Below are 23,027 nucleotides of genomic sequence, written 5' to 3'. Positions count from 1 at the left end.
GCTGCCAGGCTGGTCAGTATTACCATGCTGCTCACACCTCCATCTCAAATGCATTTTTTTATTTCTCCATTTTGTACGCTCCCTTGGATAATATTCCAAACATCCTTTAGAAAATATGGTTCCATAGAAGGGATTTTGGTCTGCTTCAGGGCTAGATCTTTAATCTGTCATGGACCTTATAGTTCCTGGGGACTTGTCACAGCTGTGACACAACTGGAAATTCAGCTTTTGAGGCTCACTTTCCCCCATGGGACATGTGGGCTTCCTGCATTGTTTCAGCCAGAAATTTAGCCACAAAGCACAAAAAGCTTTACTGACTTCTTTATACACACAGGAAATGCAAGTTTTAGCCACAGAGATTTAGCATTGCTCCATTTAGAATATGACAGCCAAAGCTTAAGAAGCATTACAGAGGAAATGACAATTTGGTTTGACCATTTTAATTGTTTTGCTGCTCATCTTCCTACTACCACAGCACACATGAATGAGAGTCACTTTTGAGTCCCTCTGTATTGCTTTATCCAGAGAAGGTCAAGAAGAGCTTGGCCCACATTTCAGTGGGCCAGGCTGTGCTGGCTGTGCTACTCTTCTGGGTATGACGGAATGGTTGTGTGCAGCAGAACAAATCCACCTGTCACAGGAGCCTGGAAATACCAACATTGCTACATCAGCTGAGAGGTGAAATGGTAGAGAGAGGGTCTGGCCACTAGGCTTGGACACTGGAGTTGAAAGGAGTCACTTCCACATGGTCACAGCCAGAATGAGACATTGAAAACAGACATTCATTTACTGGGCAAATCCACAATCTCCTGATAATCTTGCCTTCTTAATTCCTTCCAGGAAAGCTTATAACATGCAAGGAAAAAAACACTCACCAAAATAAGCACTGCCCCAACTAGATCACAAGTGCCTGGGAAGCTGTGCAGCACAAGCAGCTGCAGGACCATGGCAATGACAATCTCCAGGTGCTGCACAGTGCTCACCAGAGCGGGGTGGAACTTGCCCAGGGCATGGTAGACCCCCAGGAAGGCTGCAGTGGAGCACAGGCAGATGGCAAGGAGATAGCTCCAGGTTTCCCCATCCAGTGGGACGATTGGCTCCTGGAGCAGGAACATGGTGGACACTCCCCACACTGTTCCCGTCCAGCTGAAAGTGAACAGCGCTGTCCACATGCTGATGTTGTCTTTGATGGACCTGTAGATTATCATGGAGAGGGCAGTGGTCAGACCAGCCATGACTGTCATGGTATAGCCAAAAGCTTCTTTCCAGGTGCTCAGCAAAGAGTTTTCCTCCTTAATAATGTTGGGGATCATGACCAGACAAACCCCGCACACACTGCCCATGACAGTGAGCACGTCTATATAAGCCATTCCTTCATCTATGAGTAAAAAAGCCAGAATGGCACTGAACACTGTGGTGGTGGCCCTCCACATGATGGTCCCATTGCTGGGGGGCACTATGGAGAAGGAGGTGTAGGCACAGGTGATGGAGATGACATTGCAGACCCCATAGAGGAAGAGCCGGAGCCTGTAGCCTTTGGGGCCGAAGGGAGGCTCATGGTGGTAGCACACAGCAATGAGGGACAGCACCTGCAGCACCGAGCGGATGAAAATCAGCTCCAGAGATGGCACTTTGGAACGGTCAGAAATTAACCTTGTGATCAGAGCCACACATCCGTGAGCCACGGCAGACCCAAAAAGGACTGCCCACGTTTTCCTGGACTGCAGTACATTTCCTTCAGGAAAGTGCTGGGATTGTCCAGCCTCATCAGGTTTTGGCAGTTGTGCTGGCTTGGTGTCTATTGTACCAAAAAAAGTGTGTTCTCTCTTTTTTCCATCACTCAGTAATCTTCTCTTAGGATTATCCTCCATAAATACTCCAGTATCTTCATGGCCATCCTCACATCCCTCTTCTCCTGGCTGGGGATAATGAGAGGTGTATTTCACTGTTACTGTGTTGGGATGAATTTTCACTCGCTTTTTTACTGGGTATTTTTGGGAAGACGTATCCATTTCCTTAGAGAAATGCCCTGGTCTGAAGAAAAATAATGGAGAGACACCGTTGTTTAATGAATAGGAAAAGATGCATGGATGTAAGCGCTTTTAGTGTTTACAAGCTATTTTTATCAACCAAATACAAGTACTAGCAGCCCGTTCTTGGTTTTGCTTTAATTTTTTACTGAGTTACTGCTAAATACCTTTGATGGCTGGGCCATTTGGATCTCCTTAAAAGTCAACCACAGCACTTCACTTTAGTCACTAATTTTTGAGAATAAGATATTTTGTCATTATGCATGGTATACATAATGAATTCTAGTATATTTTAATAAGAAAGTTCTCTTGCTAAGCTTTTTACCCTGTGGTTATGCATTATTGTGAATGGCTTGCCAGTGTTACAGGAGATTACAGGAGAGATTTGGCTGAAGGAGATGACAGAGTAACCCAGGGAAATAGGGAGCACGCCCGGGCAAGTCAGCAGTTTGCATATGGGTAACAACACATCTTTGAACGCAACCGTGACAGTGTTAAACCCTTCTGTCTCCTCGGGAAGGGCCATTTCCCACTACACAAACAGTGCCTGTGATTCCTGCGGGGTGGGGCAGTTGTTCAATAAAGGCAGGGGTACCGTCATTGAAATGACTGTTCTCACACCATCTGTGCAGAGCCTTCCAGGAGGCAGCAGGAGCAAGGAAACTTTCCCTGCATTCTCTTCACTCCAGCAAATAAAACCTGTGCAGACCTTACCTGTGACATTCGACTCCAAGGCAGAGGGGGAAAACACCTCTTCATCACCTACATCTTCGATGGGCTATCTAGACAGAAACAACAGTTGCTCTCAGGTACCAGCCGGGAAGGTTACAAACATCTCAGCACAGAAAGTAAAACCCAAGGGAGGCTCAAAGCCCAAACCACTTTAGATGGAGAGAAAGCAATCAGTGGCATCTTGTCAAAACCACTCCTCAGCCATCTCCCGGAATTACTGAGGGAGCTGATCCAAAGAACAAGTGGTGGCTTGTGAGCATAAGGTTCCTGCAGCTCTACAAAAGCCAATCCAGCCTCCCGTGCCTGCTGTGCTGCCCCAGGGGCTGCAGAGGAGAGGAAGCCCGGGGGGACCCATCCTCCCTGCCCGGAGCTCCCTGCTCTGGAGCCGAGCTCCGGCAGCGGCAGCAGCTTGGCCTCTGCGCTGGCCCCGCAGGATGGGACAGACACTCCTTGTCCCCAGGGGGGACAGCAGCGTCCCTGGGGGTCCTGGTGCTGCGAGACCACAGCTGCTGGACAATGGGCTGAAGGGCAGGAAAGCAGATTGGCAGGGAGAACACGGGTCTAAAGGCGGGCGGTAGTTCCTCACAGAAACACTGAAAATACCGCGGCCAGGTTCAGCCTTGGCATTTTCTGTGCTTGTGATCTGTGACAGCCAAGCACTGCCTGCGGCTCTGGCAAATTAATTTACATGAGAATGGGACAGTCTGCCTTTTTCCTCACAGGCTGAGTGTTCATTAACCCCCTGCTACACCCAACTGAGCTGCAGCCGACTCCCTGCTCTCCTCGTGGGGGACACGGGCGGGCACCAGTCCCAGCTCGGGGGGAAGCAGCAGCACCAGTTTGGACCTGCACAAGTACCAGGGCTGAGGACCCTCTCGAGTCCCCCTGTCTCTCAGGAGGCCTTGTCCAGCAGCGCTGATCACGTTTTTGTGCTGCAGCCCCAAGGCCAGAGCCCCCCCAGCACGGTGAAGAGCATTCCGAGTGTCCATGGGCAGCTTGCTGGGCAAGGAACCTGGGAACGAGGAGATGAACGCCAGCGAGAGTAAACAGAGCTGGGTACCAGCTGTGCTAGCGGGCACTTCAAACAACACATCAACATTTACCAACACCTGCCAGAAATCTGCCCCAGGCTCACCTGCTACCTTCACTTTCCCTTCAGTTAAACCATTCATTTCCGAATTTTAACATGCAAATGCGAACCGCACCGAGTGAGCCCAGGAAGGCAGTGATTTTCACCTGCACAGCTTTTCCTACCTAGCATTTCATTGTGTTACAATCCACAGTTTTGCCTTGAAGCCTTAAAAAATTTAAGACTTTCTTGCTTTAAGGCACAACATACTGGATCGTGAATAAAATAATTGGGAGGAAAAGAAGACAAAAGCAGACAACAGGAATTATTATTAGATTGACAGCAGGCCACTGGGTCATTAATTAATTAATTTCAAACTCATTAATTTCCTTAAGAAACAGCTGAGTAAATACTGCAACTGTTCCTGAAAACAAAACCAAAACAGCTCAATTGTTACTATGAGCATACAACAGTAACTTTCTTGGTTCCTGGCTTTAGATTACATTTTCTTTCAAAAATAGTTGCAAATTCAACATAACAGTTTCGAATGTGGCACTGGACCTGTGCAATGTATTCAGGGATCTCTCTGGAGGAAAACAATAGATGGTGAGCGTGTAGCTCAAAATGGCTGTTCTGCACAGGGCTGCTCAGCTGGGAACCAGAACACTTGGGAGTCTGGAAAGTGGAAGGGCAAACACGTGTGAAAGGCAGGAGATGGGAACTAATAAAGAACAAAAAAATAAATAACAGGAATGTTTAGCCCAAATTTTCATTTTCCCAACTGAATACTGAGTGTATGACAAATGTGATGCCAACCCTCCCACAGTACATTTGTTTGTAGTCTTTGGTGACCTCACTTTTCTTAACCAGTGAGATTTTCTATGGAGACTGAGTTTAGGGCATATCCCAGATCCATTATGTGTGTCCCTGACACAAATTTAAAATAGACAGAAATCAGCACAGCCTATACAGACAACTTGCTGCTTTTCTTTCTGCCCATGCCTTTTGTGGAAACGACATGAACTTTTTATTTTTCCTTCATATCTAGAAACTTAACATGGCTTATTTGCATTTTCTATTAAAAACACAAGTTTAATAAACTTGATTAATATTAAATTAAACTTGATTTCAAATCAAGTTTAATACAAGGCTGAAGATGAAGCACTATGCAAAAATTCTCAAGTTATATAACAAACATTCCTAATTCAGCCTGGGACACCCATTTAAATTACCAGCTCATTGAAATCACTGACTGGAAAGTGTGAACCCTGTTTTCCCTAGGGGAACAAATAACAAATGGAGATGACATAAATGGCACAGATCATTGATAGAATACAAACCATGATTTCTTTTAGAAGAAAAAGACTGAATACTCCCCTCCTTCCCTCAACTCCTGCAAGTGCTGGTTAGCCAGGAAGAAATGGGTGATTAGCTGCCCCCTGACTGCAGGGGGTAGGAGCCTGAACTCTCCTCCTGTGCCTGAAGGAATGAGGGCTTTGAGGTCTGGTGATTCTAACCACCAATCTCGAATAAACTCACTAAAAAACCCCTCTCATCTTCTGCCAGATTGGTTAAAGTCATTCAGGCTACTGAAGTGTTATTATGAAAGACTCACAGATGTGGCAATTCCAGCCAGGGATATGGAGTTGGGAATAAGTCAGCTACCCCTGCTTTCTGAAAGACAGGCTCCATAGGAATGCTCCTTTGCCTCTTGTGTGGAAAATTCCCCAATCCTGAACAGATCAGGCTGAAACTACCAGAGGGCTGTGAGCAGTCTCTACAGGATAACTACAGACTGACGATTCTCCCTGAACATCACACAATGAAAGACCCACCCACGCCTGGAAACCCACGGAACTGACTGAACTCGTGCCACCTTCTCTAAGCACATGTGTGCACTGACTTCTCAGCATAAGGGATTTTCTTTTGATTCCTAATCAGGTGCAGGAAAATCTCCTGAAGTCCTGTTTCAGCATCATTAAACCACCTGGAGATTCTTAGGTGTTTCATACTTCAGGCAACTGCACATGCCAAGGGATCTACAGTCAGGTGGTGTACAAGTACCTTTATCTTTTTAGCCAGATTGACATAGATCAATTTAATTAAAAATACATTCCAAGGAACACAAGTCTTTATTAAAATTTAATGAATAGCAAAAGGTATTTAAGAAAATGAAGAAGCAATTACATGAAAGGAGTTTTTAGCACTTAAGCACAAGAGCAAGCATTATACACAAAGCAACAAACCAGTATCCCGCTTCAAATTGAGTTACATCCAGCAGCACTGCCTGAAGGAAGAGCCAGTACAACCTTCACTGAATACAAATACAAACCCTACACTGAAGTCCCACGAGTTGTCAGTACATTTCTGATAATATTTTGCTACCCAAAAATCAATCTCTATTTGTGTAGCTCACTGAAGCAACCTCATTTGATGGGATATACCTTTAATTCTCCTTGCTTTCTCTATACCATTGCAGAATATAGGCTCCATTTGCAGCCATTTCCATGAAAAAGTACTATTTTCTAATTTCTCCATTCATGCCTGTTGCAGCTCCTACCTCTGCAGCAGCAACACTTGCATCAAGTGATTTTGAGAGAACAGCCACTTTGCCTGCAAACTTCCCATTCCAAAAACCCTTATCTGAACAAACCCCTTCAGATAGCAGTTCCAGGCACAGGGGAAAGAACAGAGAATACACTAACACTGAATTATAGTCCCCTACAGCACAGGAAAACAGCTCAGTTAGATATAAGAAAGGTTTTAAGACGTACATTACAATGGGGTGAAGCACGAGACGGCACCTTCGGTCCATGACAGCAGATGACAGGTCGAGATTAGAGATCCCTCACTCACTGCTTTGGATCCTCTCCCAACAATCTGCACCCCCCGTTAGCCAGCGGGGCGTGCAGGAGCGGACAGTCGCCTGCAAAGCGACCGAGCTCAGGAGCGCTGCGAGGAGGGCGGCACCAATCGCGATGGCAACTGTCGCCGATAAGAGGGCACTCGTCAGAGGACGCGGGGCGTCTCCATGGGAACCCCGGAGCGGCTGCAGGAAAGCCCCTCCGGGCAGCAGCGGGCGGAGGGCGGTGGCTGCCCGGGCTCGGTCCCCGCCGTGCCGCGCCCTCCGCGACCGCCCCCGCCATGGCGGAGAGCGCCGGCCCCGCTGGGCCCCAGACACATCACTGCCACCGCCCTGGTGCCGGGGGCGCGCCCGCCGAGGCACGGCCGCGGGCTGGGAAGGCGCTCCGGCCAGGCTGGGCCCTCACCCCTGTTCTTTCGCGACAGTCACGACCCCCTTCCCCCGCCCGTGTCTCTGTCCCCGCCGCTTCACTGGGCCCGAGTCTGTGCCCCGCCCCCGCCCTGTCGTGACAGACACCCCCTCGGCCGACGCCCGTGTCTCCGCCGGCTCTGTCGCGACTGTCGCCCCCCCCCCCCCCCGCCCCCGGGCGGTGTTTGCGGGCACGCGGCGCACGCGCGGCCGTTTCCGCGCGAAAGACGTTTTCCCGCGTGCCGCGCGCGCCGGGGCGGGGCCGCTTCCCCTCCTTCCCGCCCCTTCCTCTGCGCGCGGCGCGGTCGCGCGGCGGCGCGGGGCCGGGCACGCGCGGTGCGGCGGCGCGGGCGGCAGGGGGCGCTGCGCGCCCGGCGCGCGGGGCGGCTGCGCCGTGGCGGGTCGGAAATGCCGCCAGGTGGCGGTTTAGGATCGCGGCCCCGCTGAGCCCCGCGCGGGCCCCGCCAGCGCCGCCGCCCCGGCCCCGGCCCGCGCCCGCCGGACCCCGCGCGCCGCCGCCGCTCCCGCAGCGCTCCCGGGGCGCTCCCGGGGCGCCGCCGCGGCGCGGCCCGAGGTGAGCGCGGCGCGCGGGGAGGGAGCGCGCGGGAGGCGCCGATCCAAGATGGAGGCGCGAGGGGCGGGGGCAGCGGGGCCGGGGCCGCTCGCTCGCTCGCTCGGTCTCCGTGGCGGCCGGGCCGGGAGCGGGCGCTGCCCGTGCGAGGAGAGAGGAGAAGGGGAGGGGAGGGAAGAGGAGGCGGCGCGGGGCGGGGCGGCTCCTGCCGGAGCAACGGGTCCCCCGGGCGCGGCGCTCTTCGCCGCCATCTCATTGTCCCCGCCGGGGCTTTGCCGGGGGCGCGGGGCCGAGCCGGGCCGGCCTCCCCCGCCGCCGGGCCTGCGCCCCGCTCCGGGTGGTGGCGGCCGCGGCGGGCCTGTGGGGGCGACGGTGGATGCTCGGGCGGAGCGGGGGTGGCGCTTCCGCCGTGCGGGACTCGGTGGCGGCGGCCCCCGGCCGGCCCCGGGCGGCGGCGGAGGAGGGAAAGTTCCGGGAGCCGGTGGGCGGCCCGACCCGCCTTTGGCCCGGCCCGGCCCGGCCCGGCCCGCCGCCGGGACCCAGCCCACGGGAGCGCCCGGGCCCCCCGAGGGCCTGGCCGGGATCCAGGGGGGCCAGGCCGGGGTGCAGTCCCGGGGCCGGGGACCCCCACCCGCCGCTCCTGTTGCTCATCCCCGAGTTTCCAGTGCGGTGGCACCGGGGCGAGCGGCGCCCCATGGCTGGCCCGGGGGACAGAACCGTGTCACGCAGCCGTGGGGCTGCCCCGTGCTTTAAATGGGAAAAGCAGCGCGCCGAGCCCCGGGGATGGCGGGAGCGGAGCCGGGATCCAGCGATCCACGGCTCCGGGAGCAGCCAAGTGCAGGCAATGCCTTGTGGCCGGGGCTGCGAGCGGGGGAGAGGCACAAAACCGGGCTGGGCTCCTGCTCTGTTGGGCTCAGACACAGCAAAGGTTGTGCTCCGAGCAGTGGAAGGCTTCGGTGCTGGGTGCTGGTCACTTGGCCCATCCTGGTTGGTGGTGGACAGCTGCACTCTGCTTTCCCTGTCTTCCTGGGATGGAACAGGGAGTGTGAGCAGTGGCTGGGAGGAAGCGTGACTTGGGAGAAAGAAAATAGTTGTAGTATCCATGGAGAAACTTAAAGGGACATGACTGCCAATACCAGTGTCAAAAACTTAGTTTCTGGGAAGACAGTGTGAGTTTAATTAAACTGAATTGAGCTGCTTTGTAAGTATTGATTATTGCAGTTGCATTTCACACAATTTTGTAGCTGTGTAGAGTTAGTCTAGTGAAAGCATCTATTGTTTAGGTTGCTGAGGAATGAAAAACCTTCTCCAGATCACACCACCAATGCAACTGTTATTAAAACTGTGTCCTGTGTTTGGTGGGATAGATGACAATAATGTCTGGGTTCAGTAACTTTTCCATCTTATTACACTAGTGAAAAAGGAGAGGTGTGAGAGAAGGATCCATGCAAATTCTTTGGATCCAGAGCAGTTTGGTCTTGCCTAGTGCTCTAGCAGGGTTATTTGATGAGTGTTTGTACAGTGTAACCCATCCACCCCTGAAGAAATCACTGGGCCACAAGGCAGTGTGCAGGTTGTCTGTCAGAAGGTGTTCTGACCATGTGAAGAAGTTCTTCCTATGACAGAATTAGAAGCCAGTTTATTCTTTATTTATGTTTTTTTTTTATTATTATTATTTCTGACTCAACTGTGATGACTTTTTGTTGGAAAGCCTGAGAAAATACACGTAGGGGTGCAGAGGGTTTTGAAATGACACACTAACCCGTGATGCAGCAGGATTTCCTTGTGAGCAGGAGCTGACTTCAGGGTTGTGATTAATCTGAGAGGATGTAACTGTTACTGGCTGCTCAATAGAGACCGTGCAGTTGAAATTCTGTGTTGCTGCTGCTGATGGACACACGGATTTACATCAGTGAGAGTGGGTAGTGGGAATGAAGCTTTTCTGAAGCTGGGTGAACAATTAATGCCAGTTCTGGAGGTTCAGAGCACTTCATCCATCTAGAGCCCCTGTGTCCAGGGGACTGCAGCCCACAGCCTCTGGCGCTTCCTAACATTTCACAAAGCGCTGGAGTTGACTGGTTCACTGAGGGACAGCATTTCTGGCCAAATGTCCCCCCCAGGATGCGGTTGTCTAAAGTTGTGAGGGCACCTGGAACCCTGCTGCTGGAGCTATGTGCCTGGGGTCTCTGAGCTTGTCGCCTCCTGTCCCTGTCCACAGCCTGCCCTTCGTGTTGTGCAGACTTGGACGTGACTTCTTCTGCAACTGCAGTCACCTTAGGAGAGTTGAGAAGGTTTGTGAACAATATTATAGCTCATACTTGGATGCAACGACAAAATTTGTTCCTTGGGGTAGTCAGAAACTCAATAAGTGAATGTTTTTCATTTGAAAGAACAAAATGAACCTCGAGTTTGTGCTGGTGACTGTGGAATCTCTTGTTTCTTTCTCTTGGTTGTAAAGACATGCCCTGGTACAAGTTGGCTAAATACTGGTAATTTAAATAACATTTTAGTGGGCAAGTGAGCCCATAGAAGTGTAAGGATGCAGTGAGAGAAATGCTGAATTGTGATGACTTTCTAAGAAGAGTCTTTTCAGTGGGATGAGAACATGCCTTTATGGTAGTGGGATGAGAACATGCCTTTATGGTAATATTGTGGTTTGTTTGCTGGTAACATGCACAAAAGCTTCTCACACCCTGCTGAGAATTCCAGAGTGCCAGATCTGTAATTACCACAAGACACACTGAAAGAGGCAAACTCTGCTGAAGTTGTGCAGGAATGTTAAAGCCAGAATTCAGCTGCAGCGCTGCTGAATGGGTCATTGGCCTCTCTGGGACCTCCCGGTGCTGCACCTTGGAGTTCTGGGATGAGGCTCTGGCTTCTGGTGCTTGGAGTCAGACCCAGAAGGTGATGCTGAACCTGGTGCCAAGATAAGGAAGTGCCTTATCTCAATCTGCTGTGTTGACTTCAGGACTTAAAATGCCAGCCCATGTCTGCAAGATACTTCCTGCGTTCTTTAAGGTTTTGGGGTTTACTTGTAGTCACTCTCATTCATCAGTGGAGTTCTGAAACTCCAGTTGCAGATTGTCATCTCTGGCTTGCAATGCCACTGTGTCCGCTCATTTGGCTAAAACCAGAAAGGACTAGAGTTGGTTTTTGTTCTTGGAGAAGAAAGGGAAATCCTACAAGGTTTTGAGTTCATGAGCAGATAATTGTTTTGTTGTTTCTACCCACGGCATCCAGGGATATGCAGTATTTTGCTTTTCCATGCTGATGTAGTTTTGTTGGTTTGGGTGTTAAATATGTGATCAGAACACAGAAACCTATTTCTTTGTTCCCTTGGAAAAGATGTGGTTTAGAGAGTGTTACTATGACCTCTTGCAACTTTTCAGTCCAAAAAACACTTTCAAAAATAAGTGTTGTTTTGTGAAGGTGCACTCCGATCTTTTTTAAAGGCAGACCTCACCTTTGGGGTTAAGGGGAGGGACTGCAGAGGGAATGTTGTCCTTAGTTGTGATTTTGTAGCAACGTGCTAATTTAATTTCTGACATGTCCTGTTGGAAGTCTGACTGTAGGCAGTGGTTGCAGCACTTGGCAGCTGGTGTGTCACTGAGAGAATACCTAGGACCTCAGGTGCTCTCCCTGTGGTTTGAAGGATCCCTGCTTCTGGCCTTGCCAGCTTTGCCACATTTCCTCATTTGCATCCCTGCAGGCATTTTATAGTTTGGAAAATGCTTTTAAATAATAAGAGTGTGCTTGAGATAGCAGGATGCCTCCCAAGAAGAGATCTGTCAGGGCCCAAAGTGTCACCTGTGTCCTGTTGTGAGCTGTAGGTGTGACATGAACTTGGTAAATTTGGTTACTCTGCCTTAATTTTGGAATATCTGGGGAGAAAATGCCTATTTATAAATGCAGGTAATTCCATATGAGGTACAAGGAGTGCAGATAGAAGGTTTTTCATGCCTTCAGGCCCGGACTTTGGTGGGTGCTGCTCTCTGTGCCCAGAGCTGGGAGCACTGGCTGGCCAAAGCTACCAGCACCTGGTCCCTGACCTGCTGCTCATCCTGCCCAGAGGGAATTTGGGTCTTAAAAAACACAAAAAGGCTGCACATGGTGTGGTGGGACAGGCTCTCAGCCACAGTTGTCAGCATTATTAGACATGAGAGTGGGAGTGTGTTGTGAGCTCCAGTCACATGGTTATTAATAATTTCACAATTAGGAGCAGAAGGTGGAATTCTTAAGCCTGTCCCCCCTTCAGCTGAAGGACAGGTTGTTTCAGGTGGCTCCCAAAAGTAATGTTTTACTAGAAAGCAGCGTGAGGGAACATCCAGCCAGTTGTGTTCCTTGCTGTGCAAGGTTTCAGCAGCAGATATGTTACTTATTCTAAAAATAAATCTAGTGAGTTTATATTCTGTAGCTCTACAAATAGCAGGCTTGTATTATATTGGCAGATTAGCTGAATGAGAACAGTGTTGACAGATTGTTCAGCTCATAGGAGAAAGGTATTTCTTTGGAGAGTTACTTAGGGATTATCCTGTGTGTCAGAAATGTTTCTAAATGTCAACAATTTTTCTAAAATAAAATAATAAAAATCAAAACAATTAATCTTGAATACATTTTTAAGTATTAAAGCCTACCATGTGGAGGTGTTTTTTGAAACCAAAATCCAATAACAAGCTGAGAATCTGTTTACTCTCCCCCCGTGAGGGTTTCTCTCTCTCCTTTTAGGGTTAGAATCCCCAAGGACCTGGAAGATACCAACATGTTTGTGTTTATAAGTGGAAAATGAAACTTCATTTGCCAAAGGGTAATGAATTCCACCTTAAGTGCATGCTCAGTGTGCCAGTTTTGCATTGTTAATTTCTGGATCTGTTCATTAAGACCACATGAGCTGGTTGCTGCCAGTGCAATGGCTCAGGATGGTTGAGCTGCTCTGCCAGGCTGCCTCAGCTGAGAGGAATCTGTGTCTCCTCAGCTGTACAGCTCTCCCTTCCCTTTGTGCTGCTGCTGCTTTGACCTTCCCTGGAGCTGAATTCCCTACCTGGAATTTCAAACTGCTCTGCTTGGGAGGGAGGTTTTTCTGCCCCAATGCGTGAATCCAGTCAGGCTGTCAGAGTCAGGAGGTGATAGAGCTGATGCAAGGTCAGTGGCAGGAATACTTTTGAGGAAAAATGGTCCTGGAGATGGGGATCCTTCAGCTGAGAGGTTCAGGTTGGCTCAGCTGTGTGTGCCCAGCTGTGCTGGCTGTGGGTGTTCAGCTTGGAGCCCATTGCTCCGTGCACAGCTGGGATTCTGTGGGTGACCCTGACCCTCCCTGAGTGTCCCTGCCAGCTCTGCTGTCTGCAGCTGTGTTCGTGCTTCCCTTCCTCAGGCTGCTCCTGCCCTGCCACAGTAGCCTGGTGCCATCAGCACCTTGCTGGCATTCTGTTCTGGATGGAAGAGTCCCAGGGTGGCCTCCAGCTTACACTCATGGTGTCATGGTGTTGTTTGGGTTGGAAGGGACCTTACAGATCACGCTGGGGACTCCTGGTGCCCTGCGTTCCTTGGGCTCCCCTGGGGCCTCCTGTGGAGTCAGAGATGAGCCCTTGGTTTGCTCTTTGTCTCCTGTCCCTTCACCAGGTAACCTGTCCGTGCGAGGGCTCTTGTTGCCATGGCAGCCTGATTTCTTTAAGGGCCTTTTCTGAAGAATCTTGTTAAATGTCTCTTGGAAATTAAAGCAGCCTTTGTCAAGTACAGTCCACTGGTGTAAGGGAGGGCCTTGTGAGAAATCCTGTAGATTTGTGGAACTTGACTTTCTTATACAAAAGGAAGGTTGATTTCCCTGTCTGAATGCTGTAGTTTATTTAGTTGCCTGCAGATCTATTTTCTAGAATGGTTTCTACTAAACTAGGCTCACTAGACTAACAGAGTGTTAGGTGACAGAGTAAACATAACTATAAGTTATGTTCAAGAGTAAGCACTGCTTCAAGCAGTAGAATTTTATTTTGAAGGCTGCTTTTTTCTGGTTCACTTATGTGGCTTCTTTGGTGTCTGATAGTTTTGTTTTTCCCACGTCCTTACTTTAATAGGACATTGCTTGTGGGAGAGGAATTAAACATCTCTCTTCTAAGAAATTAATATTTTTAACAATAGAGAGGTACTTACATATTTTGGGATCTCTGTTTTCCTGAGTTCAGTGGAAATGGGTCCATGCACTGATAATTATTGATAGTGGAGATGGAGAAAAGGACAGAGAAAAGGAATATACACAGAGTACTCTCCTGTGGGCCTGTTTCTGTTTGCTACTGGGCTGAAACAAACCCAAACAAATGGTTGCAGTGATACTGTAAAACAAATAAAACAAATAATGCAGCACAAGGAGTGCGACTCAGCACTGCACAGATCGTCCTTGCACACAGAGCTGAGACTGGAGGGGCTGCCTTGCCTTTGGCTGCCTCCAAACTGTGCTCAGCCATCTGTAACCTTTGTGCCCTGCTCCACAAAGTGCTCTGGGAATGGCAGTGAGAGTGCAGGAGAGCTCCAGTTTTGGGTATTCTGCCCTTTGAGTCTCAGATCCTGGCTTGTTTATTCTTCACCTCCTTTCAGTTCCACAGTCCCAGTGTTTTCCTTAAGCTCTTCGATGCTTTTTCTGTTTTAGCACTAGCCGATTGTTCTGCTTGTATTTACATAAATCAAATAGAATTCACCTATAATGTGTCCTTTCCCATCCTTTGAGAAGGGTCAGTGCAGCTGATCAGAAGAAATGGCATCATTTCTCTGGGTTTGTGCATCTGTTTTGCTTCCCAAGTCAGAGGAGTGATTTTTTTTTCTTTCTTTTTTTTTAATATCTTTTGTTTCTGTAAGCTCCATTAGCAACAGTTTTCTCTGACAAAGCAGTAAGATGAAACTGAATTTTAATTCCTGTTTCAAAATGGTCTGGGGAAATTTTGAATACTAATTATTGTGCTATTGTGCAAGATACTGGACATGCTCAGAACCTGGAGAGGTGTGTTTTGATATTGAGCTGTTACACCTAATTTTCTTCCCAAGAGGAACCAGAGAAGCTGCTTGTTTTTGCTTTGCAAGGGAAAGTCTTTACACACTCAAGCTCATGTTGGTGGAACTACAAAGCACCAGCATCAAGGTCAGAAAGCACTGGAGTGGGGGCTTATGTAAATCCTATTGCTTGACCAGGTGATGAATTTTCTTGTCTTGGAGGTAAATGTTTGTGAATGCCAGAGCCATTAGAGCTGGGAGGACAAGCCTTTCCCATTGGTATGCCTCACTTTTCTGATTTCTCATTGCTGGTTGTTGCTTCAGAGCTGTTGGTGTCCTGGTGGAAAGCTGAGAAGGAAAGACAGGGGCTGAGAGATGAGGCTGAGGGACAGGAATCAAGGGAAGCAAAGTGTCACATTTGAGGGGTGCAGGGAGGAGTTGCCACTTGTAGCTGCCATTATTCCCTGGACATTTTGTTTCCCCAAGGCAAGTGTATTGTTACAAAACTGCTAAGGCATGAATGCGTATCCTTTTCTAAACTTTTAGAATATTTTCTCGGTGATCTCTGCCACAGAGAATTGCCAGGCCTTTTGCAAGAGTGTGCCATTCATCAGCATCATCCATAGCATTTGTGCAGGACTTGGAGCCCCTGTGCCATGGCAGGAGGTGCCCACCAGCATTTTCTGCAGTAAATTCTGAGCTATTGGCAGGGTATGTCACTGGCGGAGTTTTATTGTGAAATTCACAGCTGAGAATAACCTTTCACATCTTCCTCGCCCATAAATTTTTGGCAGTCAGCTCCTTTGTTGTCTGTCCCTCAAAGAACTTCCTTGACCCAAAGCCATGCTTTGATAACACCCACAGCCAGGGCTGGGCTATTGTGTCTGCCTCTGTCCTCCAGGGCCCGTGTTGCTCCTCTTTGTAACTCGTGCTTGCATTCATGCCCATGTCAAGAGAGAATGACTTGGTGTGGCAGTGGTCACAAAAAGCATTCAGCATGTGGGACAGTCAGCTCTGATTTGTAGTTCCCCAGTTCTGATCTCTTCACCCACAGGCCTGGTCAATGGCAAGCAGCAGCAGCAGCCCTGTGAAGTGTCACAGAGTGCCACTGCAGTTATTTATGCTGCTGGAATCCTGAGCCTGTGTGCAGGTTCACTGGTGCTGGCAGAAGTGAGCCTGACACAGGGAAGAGCTGCTGGAACTGAGCTGTCATGGAACAATTACATAATTAAAGAGCATGGGAATGTACCAAACCAGTGACTTCCAGCTCTTCAGAAGAAATAAATTCATGGTGAGCTCTCTGCACCACATGAGGTATCAGGGGTGAGAGGAACAGGCTGTTCCTGGCACCTGATGGGGCAGCTGGTACAGAAAGTGGTGCTGTGCAAAGTAACTGCAGCTCCTGCAGCTCCTCAAGTGGCTTGTTTTATATATCTATATAATAAAGGTGCCCTTTTTAATCTCTGGACAAGCTCTTGCTGGTGTTGGTGGCGTGCCAGGCTCTTTGAGAGAAGACCCAAGAGCAGCAGGAGTGGCCTGAGGCAGTGTAGGAGCTGTCCTGCCCTTCCTGTGGCTCCTGCATCTGATGCTGCAGTCAGAGCTCCCTGAAATGGGGCCTGGGCTGGGAAGACAAAAAGCTGTGGGGAAGGAAGGGAAGATCGTGCTGGTAGAAGGCTAGAAATGATCTGAATATCATCTTACATTCACCACACTTGTCTATTAATAGCCAACAAAGAACAAAAATTTAATACACAGGGCAGCCTCATTTGTATTATTTTTCCTTGGCTGTAAGCTCAGGCAGTTTGGGACTTGGTTGCTGGGAATTTTTTTTAATCCCCAAGGGGAATGTTGGTTTTTCCATTGTTATAGATGGCTCAGATGAGCACGCCTGTGGTTGAGATGGGTTTTGTTAGGCAGTTACTCCCATCTAATTTCAAATAACACATGCCTTTGACAAATCAGCTGTCTGGACTGGAAAGTCCTGTGTTAAGTTTTTAGCTGCAGATTGGTTATTTTTGTGGTGTTCCAACAAAACTTATTCAAATTGATGTTTGAATATGAGATTAAGGTGGGGTGTTCTTTTGGTTTGAATATAAGATTAAGGTGAGGTGTTCTTTTGTTTTATGAGATTAAGGTGGGGTGTTCTTCTGGTTTGAATATAAGATTAAGGTGAGGTGTTCTTTTGTTTTTTGTTTGGTTTTGTGATTTTTTTTTGGTGGGTTGTTTTTTGGCTTTTCTTCTGTATGTTTGGGTTTTTTTGTTTGGTTGATTGGTTTTTTGGTTTGGATTGGTTTGGTTTTTTAGGTGTGGTAAATATATCTTCTTCTAAGGATTTCAGTGAGTAATTCCTGCTGAGTTTTCATGCTTCAGGGTAAAGGCCAGTGGCTTTAATGAGATTCTTGTTTCTCAGTTGTTAAAAAAAATCCACATTGCTTGATCATACAGGTCTGCAAAATAGTGAGTGGCATCTTGGTTTGACTGGGATATCTCTTTCTTGCAGATTTTGTAGTTGTGCAGGTTTTGCATAGGAGCATTTTGTGTGTGCCACACAGAGGGTAACCTTCACTGTATCCTCCCAGCTCTGGGAAGGACAGGAGTTGGACAGACACCAGTCTGCTGCTTGTGAGCAGAAGCCATTCCTGAACACCAGACTGTGTGAGGCGCAAATCCCCAGGTTTGGAAACCAGGCTTTGATTTTTTGGTCTCTTGCCATAAAGTTGCCAAAAGGTGGAACTTGTCCTTCAGGTGTCTTTTGTGCTGTATCCTTGTTTCCTTCAAAGCAGGCGAGTCACTGAAGGCTCAGATAAGGAACAAATGTTTTTCCTAACTTGGTTTAGGAGAGAACATTTATTTTGGAGAGAACATATATTTGTTCCCAGAGGAACAGATCCCGGATGGGGAGATCAGTAAACCCAGCAGGATATAACAACATCGTGTGCTTGGCCAGTTGAGGATGTCACAGTGAATACAAAATAAGGGAGCAAAGTCATGGGCTTTTAAGCTGGCCAGGAGCTGACTGGTGGTGTGGAGGTCAGAGCTGTTGGTGCTGTTGCATTCTGAGGATGCACTACAGAGTGTAGGCACACAGTTTGTGGTGATTGGGAGTGGGGGTGGCCCAGCCTCATCCCCAGTGGGCACAGCTGTGAGCAGCAGGTGAGCAGCACTGACAGCAATGAGCCATGGAGTGCCCAGGGGCACTGCCCAACCACCAAAGGGAGCAGAGGGCACACAGGTGCAGGGCATCAACAGGAGGGGATAAAAGGCTGGGCTAAAGAGCAAGGAGGGCAGATGCTTGCAGCCTTCTGGGGTGATGGGATGTTACTCTGTATGGGCTGATGCCTGAAGCTTTCTCATGTGCTATGGAGTTACTCTGGGTGAGTGCTTAAAGCTTTCTGAAATTAAAAGCTTTCTGTCTGTGGTGACGCTCTATCGTGGCCATCTCAACTGTGACATGGGCTGTGACAACAGTGTCTCAGTTTGGCTGCGATCCCAGGTGGAAGGTTCCTGTCTTAGGGGCTCTTTGGTCACTTTTTTGTGTGAATGTCCATGCTCTCACCACTGGAACACAGTGGCTCTAATACCATTTTACCCCCTTAAGTTTTTTTTTTACCCCAATCATATGTGATGGGAAAAATTGACACCACTCTGCCCCCATCATGTTTTTTCCTTGCAGTATTTTTTCCTTACCATGCAGCTGATAAGAACTTGTCCTGTATTACCAGCAGAGATTTAACCTTGCAGTATGATTTCTTGAAGACCACCACCCAAAATGTTGTAGTGGTTAATGGTTTCCTAAAATACCTACTCTGCAGTCCCCACCCCTGGCTTTCAAGCAGGAGTTTTCTATTATTTAGTCCTATAATTATTCTCCTTTAAGAACAGTAGATCACTTTTGAAAAATTGCAAAGTGTTCATCACTTACACGTCTCCATCCTCTGCCTGGAATGTGCTGTGTTGTGAGAATAGATGCTAGAAAGACTTCTACTGCTGTGGTTTTACTTAATGAAAGAACTGGTATTGGAGTGGGTTTTTCTCTAATTATTTTATTTGAAATTTTTTCACTGATTTCTTTTGTGCTTTGCTGGAATCTCTAGGGTCACTGCTCAAGTCCAAGATCATCTTGCTTTTACAGCCATTAAGGGATATTAAAGCTGTAGACCTCTGTGCAGTCTTGTGTTTTACTGGAATAATGGACTTGTACTAGGATAGTTATTTATTGACTTTTACTTCTGTGGATCTTCCTGGGCTTTCTTTATTCCCAAATGAACACAGGGGAAAAAACAAAAAAAACCCACCACCACCAAAAAAAACCCCAAAAAACAAGCAAACAAAAAAAAAACCGCAAAAAAAACCCCCCCAGACAAAAACAATGGAGAGAGAGCTTGAGTTAATCCCTTTGTCTGTCTTGGGGTACAACAATTTACAGTATTCTTGACAGCTGCTTGTCAAATCTCTTAGTTGCTGGAAATTTCACTGCATTTCCTAAGCAACTTATTCCAGCTGTGTATTCTTACTGACTGGTTTGTTTCCAGTGTTTAGCTGACACATTTTGCAGTTAACTTTTGGGTTTTATTTCGTCATAGTGAGCTATTTCTGCTCTACCTCAATATCCATGAGTTGTCTTTTTTTTTTTCTCCTTGAGCTCTAACACAACCTGTATCTTGAGTTTCTCAGTGTTTTCTTCTACCTCCGGTTTTCTAGTCCTCTGACCCAGCTTACAGATTTGTTGAGTCTCTCCTGTCAGTTTATATCTCAAAGTCTGGGCCCCCAAACTGGGCACTCTGTTCTGATGCTGATAATTTAGTGGTGCAAGCTGGATTGTTCTTCATTTATTTATTTATTTATTTATTTATTGTGACGAGCTCGTCACAAGAGTCCCTTGCTCTTCCCTCATCCTTTTGCTTGTTATTAAATATGGAGGGCTTTGCAGGCCATCCCAGGGGCTGAGAATGTGCCTTAGCCTGTGCTTGGTGTCTGGAGTCACTCTGGGATTCTGTCACCGAGAGCCACGGTCACCCTTGTCACAAAGGGAGCGATGGCACCTGCGTGGGGAGGGTTTGTCACTGGTGAAACAAGTGGCTGTTGGCCTGGGACAGGGCCAGCTTCCCCTGTGTGGTTGGCAGGGGCTGCAGCACAAGCACAGCATCAATCCCTGGCTGCGATGGCAGCAGAGAGGAGCCCGGGCTCTGCCCTTGCCCTGGGGAGGGCGGGAGGAGCTGTGCCTGCTGCTCTGGCTGTGCTGTCATTTCATGAGCTGCAGCCTTCAATATTCATGAAGAGCTCTGAAGAAAGAGGCTGCCTTGTTTGTTCAGCATCAAGCTGCTGGAAGCATACATGGAATATTGGTTTCTCCACATCCTTTGATTTCAAATGCTGCTTTTTTGTTATTATAAAATGGTACAAGTCTTCATGACGACTTTGACAATACAGAAGGAAGACTTGGGGTTGTTGTTTTTTGGTGGGGTTTTTTTTGTTTTTTTGGTTTTTTTTAATTTTTTTTGGTGGCAATTTTTGGCAATTTTGTGGTAAAAGTATAATAGCAGCTGTAAGAAGAAAAACTAGGAAACAAAATTAAAATATGCTAAAAAAGTTTAAAAGGGATGCATTTAATGTGAATGTAATGTGTGTTTCACAGACTTGCCCTAAAATTTTCTTAGGAAACAGCTGTTTTCCAGCATGGACAGCATTTGCAGCTTTTGTTTCTTCCAGACTGTAGGTACATTTTTGTACCAAGCAGAGATGTTTTGAGCTTTGAAACCAGACTTCTAGTTAGGACATCATTAGCAACATTTATTTATTGTCTGTTTGTATCCTAGATTCCTCATATCACAGCATTTGTTTCCTCTCAGTTTATAATTTTCAGGGCTTTCATAAGCTTCAGACAGATTTGCTTTGGTGCTCTACTGTTTTAAGTGCATTATAATTTGAAACCTGGATTTCACTCCTTGTTGGCTTATTTTGAAACTGCCTTTTGCTGTGTTTTTCAACCTAATTTGTCATGGGGCTATATTGGTTGAGGTGGGATGAAAATTCAAAATTGATTAATTTATAAGTAAATAAATTGAACTATCTTGTACTTTCTAGGCTTTACTGAATTTGGTTCACTTAGTAGCTTTGTCTTGATAAACATACCTAACTTTTTTTTTTAGTGCTTTTTTATCATCAGTTAGTGCTTTCCCAGCTCTTTTGTAGGTGACAGGCTATCACCTTTGCTGCCCTCCTGTCACCCCCAAGTGTCTCCTTTTGACTGATGAGCCTCTGTCCCCTCGCCATTGTCGCTGCTTCCTCCAGGGGCACTTTGGTCCTGTGCCTGGCTGGGGATCGTTCCTGGCCATGCCCTGGGGAGGGGATAGGTGCCCCATGCAGGTCTGGGACAGACCTGGGGTGCCCTGTGTGTCACTTAGCAGTGACAGGGCCATCAGCCTGTGCCAGCTCAGCAGCAGCCACTGTACAGGTGTTTGGAAACACCCTGAGGGACTCTGACAGCTTTTAGTCACTGTTCTGTCAGCAGATGAACGGGACTTTGAGGAGCAGGAAATGCAGGGGACAGGGAGAGCCTTCCTTTGGTGCCACATGGCCTCCCTGTGCTGCTGCCCTGCTGGAGGGGGGTGGGAAGGCAGGGGTCCATCTCTGCAGGTCAGAGAGGGCTCTGGCCTGTGCTGGATGCCAGCTGGGGTTCTGGGGCTGTGCTGGAGGAGCAGATGATGTTTTGGTCCTGTACTTGTGTGGCTCCCAGCCTGATGGAGCAGCCTTTGTGCTGTAGTTGGGCATTTTACTTTACAGCAGGAAATGAGTGAGTGCCCAAGAACCTGGCTGGTTCTTTGGGAATATGGCTTTTTCCCCCATCATTGCAGCTGAGATGCAGGCCATCAGCACTTCATCCTTCCAGGGTACCTCCCTGGGAAGCTCATCTCCGTGATTACATCACTTATCTTACCAGTATATCACCCTTTTAATAGACTAGGAAGAGCCTTGACATCAATCTCTTACTTTCCCTTCTAATAGGCCTCAAAAATCCAAGGGAAAAAAAATCAACTGATCTTGGATCTCTTGAGAGTTTGACACTGTGTGTGTATGAGGAGCTTGAGCTTTAAATGCGTAAATCAAAATCCATTCAGTCTTAGGACTTCTTCTCTCTGCTTTCATCCATGTAGTGCACAATTCTGCCAGTTTCTCTTCTGCTCTGTTTTCTGTAGACTGCAGTATTTTTAAGAATCCTTTCCTTGATCAAGCTCCAAAACTGTTTTCCTGCCCCTCCTCTTCACAGTGGCTGTATCGAAGTTCTTGGTTAACAGACTCAACAGTTTGGTGTTAAAACAAGAAAAAGTTTGTGCTGTTTTATCACAACCTTGTAACTCCTTCTTATCTGAAATTAAAGTAAGAAATTAAAAAAAGACCACTATAACAGACAAAAACAACAGCCAGTGGGAGGGGGAAGCTAAACAACTAAATATGGGGTATAACAACTGAAGGCAGAATTTCTTGCTTCTTACAGCCAAGAACTGCATGGCTGGATGTCAGGAGCAGGAATCTCACCAGCTCTGACAGTGGTTTGTCCCTAAAATCATCTTTGCTTAGGAACTTTTAGATGTTCAAGATTGATTTTCCTGGGTTCTGCTCAAAAAACAGGCGACAGACTTCAGGAGTTCATTTCAGTCTTACCTTGCTCTGGTGATGTCAGTTGTTGACTTAAGGAAACTGTCTTATATTTGCAAGTCAGTATTTAACTACTGTGCTGATTGTTTTCTCTTCCATTTCCCTGTAATGGGATTTAATTTTATCCAGGTCTTCATCAGTCTGGGAGTTTGCAAGCAGATTAGAAATTAAATTGTACAGTAGAGAACAATCAATAATAAATACCCCTTTAAATGTTAATTTTTAAATAATAAAAAGAATTGTAAAACCTCTCCTGTTAAAAATGATACTTTGAAATGTGTTCTGGGTACCCTTTTTCTAGTGAACTGAAATCTCATTGTTTTCTTTCTTCTTCCTTTGGCAATTAATCTCATAACCCATTCTCACAGATCATTCTTCTGGTGTTTTAGTAAGGTCAGCAGCTACTCTAAATGACAAATTTTTTTCAAATGTGGCTGCTAAATTTCATTTTTGTGTCAGAGAAATATCTTCTGTCTGCAAAGAGCACATGGACACTCCAGTTACAGAAACATTAGCTGTTCCATCTCTGCTCACTGTGTTCATGTATCAGTGCTCCCTCCTCTGAGGAATAATTGAAAACTTGTGGAAGAGGCTTCAGTGCCCACTGGTAAGGAGCTCATGAAACTTTTTATAGCTTTAAAGACAAAATTTTCTCAGCATTGCCCTAGGAATTCTGGAGAGATGTTTTTAGCTTCAGTGTGGGTAATTTTGCTGAAACAAATAACT

The 23,027-nt window shown here is 47.5% G+C and overlaps 2 protein-coding genes across 2 annotated transcripts in view; one reads left to right on the top strand and one right to left on the bottom strand.

The window, feature by feature from the left end:
* Nucleotides 1-309: 309 nt before the first annotated feature.
* Nucleotides 310-7,058, bottom strand: SLC35G2 (solute carrier family 35 member G2). Its single transcript, XM_066556797.1, has 3 exons — nucleotides 6,606-7,058; nucleotides 2,745-2,812; nucleotides 310-2,034 (listed from the first exon to the last, which is right to left on the bottom strand). The coding sequence occupies exon 3, from the start codon at nucleotides 2,010-2,012 to the stop codon at nucleotides 783-785; it is 1,230 nt and encodes a 409-aa protein (XP_066412894.1). The 5' UTR covers nucleotides 2,013-2,034; nucleotides 2,745-2,812; nucleotides 6,606-7,058; the 3' UTR covers nucleotides 310-782.
* Nucleotides 7,059-7,612: 554 nt separating this feature from the next.
* Nucleotides 7,613-23,027, top strand: part of STAG1 (STAG1 cohesin complex component) — a 154,072-nt gene continuing 138,657 nt past the window's right edge. Inside the window, exon 1 of the mRNA XM_066556791.1 lies at nucleotides 7,613-7,676. The gene's annotated coding sequence lies outside the window, so the exon portion shown is untranslated. The remainder of the gene's footprint in view (nucleotides 7,677-23,027) is intronic.

This window comes from Molothrus aeneus, chromosome 10 (genome assembly GCF_037042795.1).
Source record: "Molothrus aeneus isolate 106 chromosome 10, BPBGC_Maene_1.0, whole genome shotgun sequence".
In the NCBI taxonomy this organism is placed as follows: Eukaryota; Metazoa; Chordata; class Aves; order Passeriformes; family Icteridae; genus Molothrus; species Molothrus aeneus.
Note: the sequence above shows the minus strand (reverse complement) of the source record. Positions and strands in the feature narration are given on the sequence as shown.